Below are 12,500 nucleotides of genomic sequence, written 5' to 3' on the forward strand. Positions count from 1 at the left end.
GTATTAGAAACTTTAACTGACAGGCTGAGATGGGACAGTCAGGTTGGCAAAACAGTCAGATTTAGTAATCAACTAACAATATCTTTCAATATCCCTCAACAAAAACCAATAAATATGACCTATAGGTAACTTTTAATGTACATTCATATTTTAAAAAGTAGGTTTTTAGTGTCAGTATCACTTTATGGGGCACATTTACTATTGGTCGAATATCGAGGGTTAATCAACTATCAAAGTCGAAGGATTTACTGCAATTCGTTTGTTCGAACGATCTTAGGAAAAATCTTCAATCGAACGATTCGAAGGATTTTAATTCATCTATCGAACGATTTTCCTTCGATAAAAAAATACTTAGAAAACTTATGGGGACCTTCCCCATAGGCCAACATTGGTGCTCGGTAGGTTTTAGGTGGCGAAGTAGGTGGTCGAAGTTTTTTTTTTTTTTTACAGAGACAGTACTTCGACTATCGAACGGTCGAATAGTCAAACGATTTTTAATTCGAATCGTTTGATTCGAAGTCGTAGTCGAAGTAGCCAATTCAATGGTCGACGTAGCCAAAAAAAACCTTTGAAATTCTAAGGGGCCGATTCATTATGGGTTGAATATCGACGGTTAATTAACCCTCGATATTCAACTAGGAACTAAAATCCTTCGACTTCGAAGTCGAAGGATTTAGCGCAGATAGTACGATCGAAGGATTATTCCTTCTATCAAAAAAAGTTAGCCTTCGAATCCTTCGAATCGAACGATTTGAAGAATTTAAATCCAACGATCGAAGGAATATCCTTCGATCAAAAAAAGTTAGCCAAGCCTATGGGGACCTTCCCCATAGGCTAACATTGACTTCGGTAGCTTTTAGATGCCGAACTAGGGGGTCGAAGTTTTTTTTAAAGAGACAGTACTTAGACTATAGAATGGTCGAATAGTCGTACGATTTTTACTTCGAATCCTTCGGTTCGAAGTCGTAGTCGAAGGTCGAAGAAGCCAATTCGATGGTCGAAGTAGCCAAAAAAAAACTTCGAAATTCAAAGTTTTTTCCTTCGAATCCTTCACTTCAGCTAAGTAAAAGTGCCCCTAAGTGTTGTGCTTCCCCCTCACCAACAGGTACTTTCAGTGTACTACTGTGGGCATGAATAAGCTGCCCACACAAGAAGGTGGCACATTACAGAACACAGGACTTTGCAGGCTCTTATTCTAGCAGGGTAATGCGACTGTTTGAATACAAACACATTTTAGCGATTCTTTTGGAAAAAAAACGAAATATGGTACAGGATTCTGCTTCAGGAGCACCATTAAACGATCTTTCCCTGTGACAGAAAGCCTTTAAGTTAAAGCCACTTTATTGGGGCTGGTATATGCATGTTTGTACTTCAAGTGTATCTCAGGGTGTGTATGTATCACACAGGGACAATTCCTAGCAGATTAACAATACACATAAATTTGTCAACTATTTAGAGAACTAGTAAAGTATGGCTAAAGAAGTACAGGTAAAGTACAGGTGTGGGATCCATTATCCGGAAACCTGTTATCCAGAAAGTTCCGAATTTCGGGACGGCTGTCTCCCATAGACTCCATTTTATCTAAAGAATTCACATGTTTAAAAATGATTTCCTTTTCCTCTGTAATAATAAAAACAGTAGCTTGTACCTGATCCAAACTAAGATATAATTAATCCTTATTGGGGGCAAAAAGACCCTGTTGGGTTTATTTAATGTTTACATGGTTTTCTAGTAGACTTAAGGTACAAAGATCCAATTAACAAGGTCCCACACCTGTATCAGATAGCAAAGCAACATCCAAGGGGTTGGTGAGCAACATGTTGCTCATGAGCTACTGGTTGGGGATCACTGATGTAGGGTATGACACAGCAGCAAAGGGCTGGACTGCAGGGAGCATGAATTCAATTCATTCCTGAGCAGGTGCTATTTTCAAGGTGATTTAGAAATAACCGGCCTCAGTGTAACTAGTAGGCAGGTAGTGCTAGAAACAAAGGTACCACAGTAAGAATCTAACAAGAAAGTTCCCATTTAAATGGATATGACAAAAAAAAAAAAATCTGACTGCTTTATGTTTGTGAAAAGAAAGAATTGGCAGCAGCACCCTAAATCTGTTTGTGAAAGCTATTATTGCTAGACTCCCTTGGGGTACTCTTTAGTCCCAAAATATCAGTTACACTTTACTCCATGCAAAGCATCCAAGTTGAGCAGCCTTACGGAGACGCTTCTGCAGTGCGGAAACAATAGGCTTGATTCATCCAGCAATGTTCCTACATACACAGCTGTTTACTGGCTCCGGATTACTGCAGTCACATGAGCTTCTTTACAGCACAGCAAGCTGTCAGGGGCTGGGAAGGTCATGGAGAGGAGAGGGGAATCAGGACAGAGGCTCTGCACTGCGGTACCACGCAAGGAACGGAGAGCAGGCTCTTTAAACATCCACAACAATAGGACAATACAGGGCATTCCATAAATCCACACCCAGAATTTACAAATACAATAACATTTGGATTATTCTATTTTTGTTGCTTTTTCTAAAGTAACAGTTCATTTTAACTACAGCTCAGGTCATAGCTGCACAAAGACACAGCAGACAACCAGAATATTTTATCAAGAAATTATTATGTGATTTTGAACAAATAAGGGACATGTGTATATATCCTGCACCATTCATCTGATGCATGAGATACATCTTAAGGTTACCAGATTCAAGGTGGCCATCATACATGGGCCAATAATATATGCAACCAGATGCCAGATCAAGTTGACATCTTTTGGCCTGTGTATGGGGCTTTCCGATGGGCCTGCCCATCTAAAACCTGTAATTGGGCAGCCAAACAGATCTGGCAGTGTATTGCCACTTTTAGGTTTAAAAACCCCCAATACATATCTCATAGCATTTACTCTGGGATACTGAAAATTAGTATCTGAGATTCCATTATGTGGAATAGAGGTGGGTATGGTTTCTTTTGGGGGCAATATAACAGGGACTCAGCAACCGAAGTAATCAGAGAATACAATGTATTGAGGGAGACACAAGAGCTATAGAATGCTGGACATAATTACAGTGGGCTTTTGGGACTGCGGCCAACTTCTGGATCACATTTCTACTCATTTGATATTTACGGAGTATCTAATAATGCTAATTTATAAGCCTCTGATGCTTTTGGAAACAGGAAATCTGTTTGCTGTACATAAGAAAACCAAGCTAACAGATGTCAATTTAAGGCCATAATGCAGTTAAATGAGGAATTTTGCTGACATGGAGACATGGGGCATGGACAAGCCGTGCACTTAAAATAAGTATGGTTTTTCTTGTGTAATAAGTGTGGAATTTCAGGTCCCTAATTTGTGGCACGTGGAGAGGAGCTGCACCATGATTCAAAAGCAGCACTGACAGCTGGTAGCTTAATCCCCAAAGACAGATTATGGTTTGTGTTTCAGTGGGCTTTGGGGATGGGTTGATAGAGAACTGGTATTACAAATTTTAAAAGGGAATTCTCAAGGTCATTAGAGATATGAAGCCATAATTGTGGAATATCATCAAGTCTTGGATCATGGTAGGAAGTCAAGTGGAAAATCTCAAGATGACAAATTCAGAAAGGGACTGGTGTGCTTAATGCAGCTACACAAGCAGTATCTTTACACACATTTCTATGGTTTCCAAAAGCAAATCATTGTTCTTGACACTAAAAGCCTCCCTTAAGTATGTCTATTCAGTGTTATATGAATCTTGAAACATGCCCTGTAATGCATCACAAAAGAATGTTGTACGCAAGGTGCAAGCACAGTTTTGTAAAACTAAGGTTTTTAATACATGATGTAATATTATGTAGCATAGGTCAATAAATAAGGTTTAATTACTTTTTCTGCAAACACACTGAAATGAAACTGTCGAGTACTGGCAATAACCATGGGGGAAATACTAAAATTGTCTGAAAGTAATAAAATGGTGTAAAATGCATTGGAAAACCAAGCCATTTGAAAAAAAAAAACAATGGGACGAGACCTTGCTCATACAAGAGAGCCTAATTGCACCTATTCAAAGAGATATGGGCGCCACTGCAAATAACAGTGCTGCCATTTAACCTGCAAGACGGCCTGGACAGGGGCAAGATTATCTCCAAAGCAGAATCCGTTTACTTTTTTTGAAATTAGCAGAGCATCAAGGTGATCTATTCTGATCAGCAGTGTTCACTACAATACATCGATTCGTGGACTTCAGCATACAAAAATAAAAATCACCTATGTCTGCATCATATTTAGAAGTGTTATCTTTCTAGCAACGGTTTATCCAAACTGTCAACCAATATTATATCTAAGAAATATATTAAAATAAAAAATACATTTTTTTGGACGTGCTTCATTTATAGCAGTGGTGTGATACCTAAACAGAAGGACCAGAAGGCGGCTGTGATTGTGTTAATCATAAATAGCCTGCAAAAGACAAGAATTTTAAGGGTTAAGCATAAAAAAACCTGTATCCCAGAATTCCTGCTCAGCATCACCCTAGTGAAAGAGGTACAAGCATCCTGTGCTGCTTCACTAAGCCACAACCAATCCTGTTTTCACGGGCATAAATAGATATTCATGACATGCCCATGGCATGACATGGTACATGTCCAGAAAGCTCTGAATTCTGCAAAGGCAGTCTCCCATAGACTTCACTTTATCCAAATATTTAAAAATGATTTCCTTTTTCTCTGAAAATAAAACAGAACCTTGAACTTGTTCCCAAACAAGATAAAATTAATCCTTATTGGAAGCAAAACCAGCCTATTGGGTCTATTTAATGTTTAAAGGAGAAGGAATAGCATTTTAGAGCAAAAAGTTAGGCACATTCAAGTGACTACTTTTATTTACCTGGCGCTACTATCAGCAGAAAACCGCACCGGGCCGGGGTTCTTCTAGCGACCACCATGGAGAGATCCTCTTCCTGCTTTTGCGGGGCATCTCGCAGTTGTGCATGCGCAGTAGAGCAGAAAGCCGGACTTTCGCCTATTTCACTCTACTGCGCATGTGTCTGCTCGGGAAATCTGAAAACCGATAAAGCAGGAAGAGGATCTCTCTGTGCTGCTTTCTAGAAAAATAAATAATAAGTAAAAATAATTGTAAAATGCTATACCTTACCTTTAAATGATTTTCTAGTAGACTGAAGATACGAAGATTCAAATGACGGAAAGATCAGTTATCCAGAAAACCCCAGGACCTGAGCATTCTGGATAACCGGTCCTATAACTGTACTAGCCTTTTAAGTAGTTGCAAAGCAGAACATGACATTAGGTGAATCACTTTATCACTTCCACAACCCCTCAACAATCTGATTTACAATCATCCACTAGCAAATCAGGAATTAGGTTAGAACAGGGTTTATTTCCATCTCACCCCCTAAAAGGCAACTGTACAAACACTAAATTAACAATGAAACTAAATTTGAAAAAATGAGCAAAGAGATAAAGAGTTCATTTTCAAAGCGAGAAAGAGAACAAAATGTCATATATGAAAAGTAAAACTAAAAAAGTAAAAGCTAGGCAGATACTGTTCGCTTTTGGGAATATTCTGTAGAAGGGTCAGCATCACTAGTCTGATGTTAAGTAGAAAGCAACATTTAAAAGTAGAATATGATCACATCTATAAAAATATACTCCAGTTTTAATGTCAAGACAGTTGTAAGACGAACTTGCTGAGCTGTTTGTTCCTGGAGTGAGGTATCAAAAATGTTGAATGTCCAAATGTTAAATGAATCATTATTTTTTACAATTACTTTTTAATTAAGCACACGATAAAATGGGACATGATCACTATATACAAATATACAGTTAAGATCAACATCTACTGTAGATTAACTTTGTAAACCTAGGATGGAAATATGACAAGAAAACATGCCTCAAAAAATGAGGATTAAACTAGAAGGCAGAGGAAATTGTTTTGACGGGAAAGAATGATGCAGATACCATGTTTTTTTAGCACTACAGTGACTGAAGCTGGGAATTATTGGGCTGCCAATTTGGGTGTGTATGAAGAATTTTATTGTGGTCACATGGGTAGCTTTATTTACAGGGTTGTGAATAACATCCTGTGATCAACAAAGTTATCTATTTACAACCCTAATGTTACTGCATAAAGAAAGTCATTCTACTATAAAAATATTAACAATTGGAACTACTTGTCTATAGTAGGTTTTGCAGTAAATAAAGAATCAAATATATATAGATATATATAGATATATCTCTCTCTATCTATCTATATATATATAAATATATATATATATATATATTTTTTTTTTAAATAGCTAAACAGTTTCAAGATTAACATTTCTGATTTCTCTCTAATGGGACTGAGTCTATAAAAGTGCTTATGCCAGCAGATAAAAGTCAATGCATTGTTTCTATGCTTACTTTCTATGCAAGTTACTATGCCAGGTTATCATTATTTTAAAGATGTTGTGTGTGTGTGTGTGTGTGCAGAAAACAAGTTAGATAACTATATTGCAAGAGAATATTATACAAAGCCAATAAGGGCAAGTACTAAACTGAAATTTTGAGTAGGGTTTACTACCTTTATTTCTGCCATCACTCTCCTTCATCACAATTCTTTTCCAAATTGCACCTGGAACAAGAGTAGATGTGCACAAATCTAAACACTAGGGCTAAGCAAATAAAAAGGCAAAACAAAACTCAGAGTCCCTCTATAACCAGTGTAAACCCCCCCAAATATTCGGTTTAATTAAAGGCCCTATTATGTACAACAAACATAAAAATATGCTATTGCGGTCTCATTTGAGAAATGTCTCAGAATGGGGAAGAGAGTCTAAATTAAAAAAAGGAAAATATTGCTACTAAAAAATAAATAATACCAATATTTTCTTGTGGAACAGTGCCTAAAGCAAACATTCTGAAGGGCTAACTATTTCTACACTTGTTGTACTCTGTTACACACTGTTATATTTTATAATGCTCCAATCTCTAGTCCCCCTGAACAGAGATGTGCCCAATAATCCTTTCCTGCTTGCGTCAGTCAGCAATAATGCATGGCTGCTTTCAGCATTAGTTGATAATCTGGGCTCACTATAATGTAATCCGCTCCAAGTTGTCATTTTGAAACAAGTGTGACCATAGTTTATGCAAAAGCCAAAATTAAAATACATATGCAAGCAATGGTGGGGGGTCAGTCACAAATGTAGTAAAATGAGACACTATCCATTTAAATACAAACCTACATTTTAAAAGAAAACGCTATTCCTATGGGAGCTGGTCCAGCTTACATACAGAGAAAGAGTCTCATCAACAAGAATAGTCAAGTTATCAATGATAACCTTCTATTTTTGCCTGTAAGCACAAGAATCAGAAAGAATACAGCAAAGCCACAGATGGTAAACCCATGCTTGTGACTCACAGAGAACTGCATTCTATATTAAACATACAAATACATCTAATCCTATAGTGCAAGACATTCTGATAGTACTAGCTAGTAATTTACTAACTGTAGAATAATCGTGCAGTTATTTTTATTTATATAGCGCTAATGACAGTGCTGTACAGTTTTACAAGAAATACTACTGACAGGGGCTGACAAACACCGAATAAATATACAGTTACAGAGATTAAAGGGGCAGTGTACCCCTTGCTCAACATGACTGCAATAAATAGGGCTGTTCTGAACATACTTTGTGCCAATTATCAAATATTATTGGATAAATCTAGCCCTGGCCACTAAAGGACCTATACTGGCATAGAATGATGGTGATTACATTTTGGACCACATTCAAGTCAATGGATTAAACGGATTTCTAAGTTAATATTAAACAGATTACAATTTTCACATCATAATTTAATTTCATTTAACGGACTATGGTCCATTATGCTCCCAAATATTTGTGTATATATGCTCTTCAAATAAAACCAATTGCTGAGAATGTTCTGTTCTCTTCTATGAAAGATATTGCAGACTGACAGGCCACTGCTAAATGAAAATGGAGAGCTCCTACCATTAGCATCCTGCACTCCGGTCAGGGCTCCAACGGCTGCTGCAGTTTCTCCCGACAAAACGATCTGTCCTCCCCCCTGCAGGGTGGCTTCAGCTAGGGTGGCTACAGCATGTGCCGCAGCTTCACTGCAGTCAGACAAACATGGAGGGGAGCAAAAATACTGATATAAGACACACTGTCCATTGTCAGTTGTACATTTATGTATGAATTAAAAGACACTGCAGTTTGTGACATAGTACCATGTTTAGACATATGCATGCATATCTACAGTCTTTTTTTTTTATATAAGATACGATTAAGTAAAATGCTTTCAATTGAGATAATCAGATACTTTGCTACTAATTAATTGCATTCCGTAGGCCTAACTGAGTGGCTGTTTTTTGGGCACCTATGAGAAATTCTCAATGGCCCCATTCAGAAACACTCTGCAGATCTGGCAGGTGAATAAGCTCACTATTTGATCACAAATCATATATATCTGTACCTATAAACTGAGTAGTACACACTCAACACTGCTTAATTGTATTTAACTTAAGATCTTGGCATACAAGAGCTTTGAAAACAAATACTACATAATATAGTGCCATCTGCTGGTCAAGAATATGAATTTGTTTTAGAATCAGACATATACAACAAAACTGTTGTTTTTACTGTGTATGTTTAAATCAGTGATCCCCAACCAGCAGCTCGCGAGCAACATGTAGCTCTCCAACCCCTTGGATGTTGCTCCCAGTGGCCTCAAAGCAGGAGGCAAGTTTTGGTTGCATAAAAACTAGGTGCACTACCAAACAGAGCATTAATGTAGGGTGTAGGGTCCACATGATAGTGTTGCTCCCGAACTTCTTTTACTTCTGAATGTTCACGGGTTCAAAAGGTTGGGGATCCCTGTTTTAAATAATAAAGTTTTAAGTTTGCACAAGTGTTTCATGTAAATTTATTTTGTAGTGAAACATTTCTGAAAGAATTCAATTCAGCCAAAGCCCATGGATGCTAAAAAACAAACCTGAACATGGGTTCATCTGACTTTGACTCCAAAGGAGGCCTGCTGTTCAATAGCAGAAATATAAGCGATCAGATATCTTAAAGGACAAGGAAAGTCTAAAATAGAATAAGGCTAGAAATGCTGTATTTTGTATACTAAACATAAGCATGAACTTACTGCACCACAAAGCCTAATCAAACAAATGATTTATGCTTTCAAAATTGGCCACAGGGGGCTATCATCTTGTAAAGGTGGCCATACACGGGCCAATAAAAGCTGCCGACAGACCGAGTCGGCAGCTTATTGGCCCGTGTATGGGGGCCCCCGACGGGCTTCCCCGATCGAGATCTGGCCGAAAGACGGCCAGATCTCGATCAGATGGGGTTAAAAATCCCGTCGGATCGCGGCCGCATCTGTTGGTTGATGCGGTCCCGCGATCCGACCACCCGTTTGCGAACGCTAGGATCCGATCGTTGGGCCCTAGGGCCCACGATCGGATCAGCCCGATATTGCCCACCTCAAGGTGGGCATATCGGAGGGAAATCCGCTCGTTTGGCGACATCGCCAAACGAGCGGATCTATCCATGTATGGCCACCTTAACTATGTTAAACATCTTTGCCTGACCCTGCACGTGCTCAGTGTGGTCTGGGCTGCTTAGGGATCGTCATAAACAAAGTTGCTTGAGTTATGCATGGCAGGGAAGTAGGGCGGGGGCTCCCCCTGCTGTTCATAAGTATGATTGTTTCCCTGCTCAGCAGTTAGGGACCGTCTGACAATTCCTATCCACAGCAGTAAATGAAGGGAGAAATTCACTGCATACAGTCAGGTTTCTTATAAAAATGGTACACGTTTTTTAATTAAAGTATATTGGAGATAGGTTTCTTTTTCATTAAAGAAAGTAAAAATGGGATTTTATTTTTTTGCCTTTCCTTGTCCTTTAAAGGAGAAGGAAAGGTACCGAAGCAGTTTATTGTTAATAGATTAGCCACAATAGTGCAAGCTATAACACAAGTTATTCTGTAGAATGCTTTCCCATACCTGAGTAAACGGCTCTAGACACTCTCTGTTTGTTTAGGATAGCAGCTGCCATATTCACTTGGTGTGACATCACTTCCTGCCTGACTTTCCCTTCTCAGTCATAGCTCTGGGTTCAGATTACAGCAGAGAGGGGAGGAGGGAGGGGGAGAGAAGCAAACTGAGCATGTTCAAGCCCTGCCCTGGAGGTTTATGCTGAAAACAGGAAGTCTGTTACAGAAGCCCATGTGTACACAATAGAAGGAAAGAAATGCAGTGTTTCTTTTGACAGAGGGCTCAGAGCAGCATTACTTTGAGGATTTACTGGTGTATTTATATAGACCTTTCTGATAAAACTTACTTAATTTTAACCTTTCCTTCTCCTTTAAGGTTTAGTTTCAGTGCTTGCCAAATATGTTATAGAAGATTAAATACAGACTAAAAATTTGATGATTTCCTATTCCTTACATTTAACTACAGAGAAGGCACTCCACAATGCTAATTTTAGAACGACATCTATGAGTTCTTCATTCTGAAAATGAATTCCATGAGAATTGTTCTCTCATTTACCTGAATGAAACTGTTTTATGACAGCAAACCTGGAGTTTTCAATGCTAACAAACCTTTGTTTCCCTTGATAAATCTGCCAGTTAACAAGACCTTGGGGAACCAGCTTCACACACTTCCAACCAAAGATAAAATGACACTGAAGTGTACCAGGTGCCCTTTGTGTTATTTACAGAATTAAAACTTACGATAGTGGATTTGCAATAATCACTTCCAAAACAAAATTTAATGCTAATTTCAAATAAAAACCTGAAACTTAAACTGCGTAACTTTTCTCACCAGGATTCTGTCTTGCAAAAAAACATACATATGGAAGCCCCACAAGAGATACAGAAACAAACACATTTAAATAACCACAGATATGTCCATACACATATAATAACACCGGTAAACCTGTATGACATGTTTACATAAACACAGTTGAGCACGTTGTCTGAGGTCTGTGTGCATAGGCCTACTAGTTATATTCACACTATGTACCAGTATCAAGATGCATTAGTATAATCACTTAGGATACTATTGGTTATATTTGTGACTATATAAATATGATTGTTACTTTCGACTATGAATCTACTGATCATATTAGATCTGTGTCATGTTGGAACACTGGTTGTTTACACAGCTTACTAGGAAACCTGCGCTGTTTTTATGCCATTTTTATACTGGGGGTGGGTATTTATTGGTTTGTACAGGCGAATAGCAATGATACAAACATATTAGAAGAAATCTAAAGAGTAAAAAAAGAACTACTCATTTCTTTCACAGAATACAACGATCATGGTTCCAAGTTTTTGACTTTGACAAAGGCATGCTACAAATGTTATAGGATATGTGATTTTTTGCTAGGCTAATGCTATTTTTTCAGCATTTCCGAGAGACAGAATAGAAGGGAATAAGATATGCTGAAAAGGAATGACTAAAATACAAGAACATACTTTTATAAAACCTTCCATTATTAGTTCATAAGTTTGTGGAAACACAGCACATTTAAAAAACTTGCACAGCACATTAGAAAACTTGAATAAAGATTGAATTTAAATAAAAACAAACATGGAGGGTGTCGATTTGTTAGACACTATACAATCAATTTACTCTGTGAGCCTCTTTTAAAATGAATCAGACAAAAGTAGTTTTCAGTACATTTTCCATGCTTCCAAGTGTCCCTCGAGTTGCTCTGAGCTGGGCAACCGATTAGTATAGTGCATAGGAGCTTACTGTATTGAAAATGGGCCCAGCTAGCTTAAACAAGTGCAAGGTCACCTGTGAGGAGGAAAAATAAAGAGCAGCTGCACTGCCAATCTGACCAATTATTTTTTTTGAAGAAAAAAAAAATCTGGTTCAGGGTAAAAGGTTAGTGATTTTAGTGCTGTACTATTACTTTCCTCCTTTTCTTTTTGAATTGGTCTTCATCTTTTTTAGTTTAACTGTTTGTCTACCTAATAGCATCTTTTTAGCTTGCTAATAAGGGTCACTAACCCCAGCAGTAAGAAAAATGATAGCTCTGTGAGGCTACAGTTTTATTATCATTGCTACATAGTAATACAGTTTTTATCTTTCTATTTCTATTAAAGTCTTTAAATTTAAACCACTGCCTGGTTGCTACAATAAATGAGACCTAAGCAACTAGATACCAGATAAAATTGCAGGGATGGAGATGCTGAACAAAAACCTAAATAAACTACAAATATGTGCATATGTGTAAAGTGCAAATTGTATCAGAATATCACTGTGTATATCATTCTAAAAGTCAGTTGAAAGGCGAAACAAATGTTTTAAGACATTGATCATGACATGAAAGAGCAATTCTGTACACGCACTGGGTTACCATTGAGCTTGCACCAGTGGTGAGGCTTGAGGGCAGGCTTTACAGTGTAAATTCTAGTGCATTCATGCTATGATAAAAACATTAAGCACCTGTTCAATGCCATTGTCACAGTTGCTCCTGGCGCTAT

General features: G+C 37.9%; 1 protein-coding gene across 3 annotated transcripts in view; it reads right to left on the reverse strand.

Annotated features, from left to right (window-relative positions):
• nrf1.L (nuclear respiratory factor 1 L homeolog) overlaps nucleotides 1–12,500 on the reverse strand; it is a 40,338-nt gene that overhangs the window by 9,512 nt on the left and 18,326 nt on the right. The window contains exons 9-12 of one of the 3 annotated variants that reach the window (XM_018252793.2): nucleotides 12,463–12,500; nucleotides 7,985–8,109; nucleotides 6,556–6,606; nucleotides 4,385–4,434 (exon numbers count right to left, since the gene is read on the reverse strand). The exon at nucleotides 12,463–12,500 is cut by the window's right edge and continues 120 nt beyond it. In XM_018252793.2, coding sequence (XP_018108282.1) covers nucleotides 4,424–4,434; nucleotides 6,556–6,606; nucleotides 7,985–8,109; nucleotides 12,463–12,500 — 225 coding nt within the window. In that variant the 3' untranslated portion in view covers nucleotides 4,385–4,423. The remainder of the gene's footprint in view (nucleotides 1–4,384; nucleotides 4,435–6,555; nucleotides 6,607–7,984; nucleotides 8,110–12,462) is intronic. The other 2 variants (XM_018252790.2, XM_018252791.2) reach the window with 2 other exon arrangements.

The sequence above is a fragment of the Xenopus laevis genome, chromosome 3L (genome assembly GCF_017654675.1).
Source record: "Xenopus laevis strain J_2021 chromosome 3L, Xenopus_laevis_v10.1, whole genome shotgun sequence".
Lineage (NCBI taxonomy): Eukaryota > Metazoa > Chordata > Amphibia > Anura > Pipidae > Xenopus > Xenopus laevis.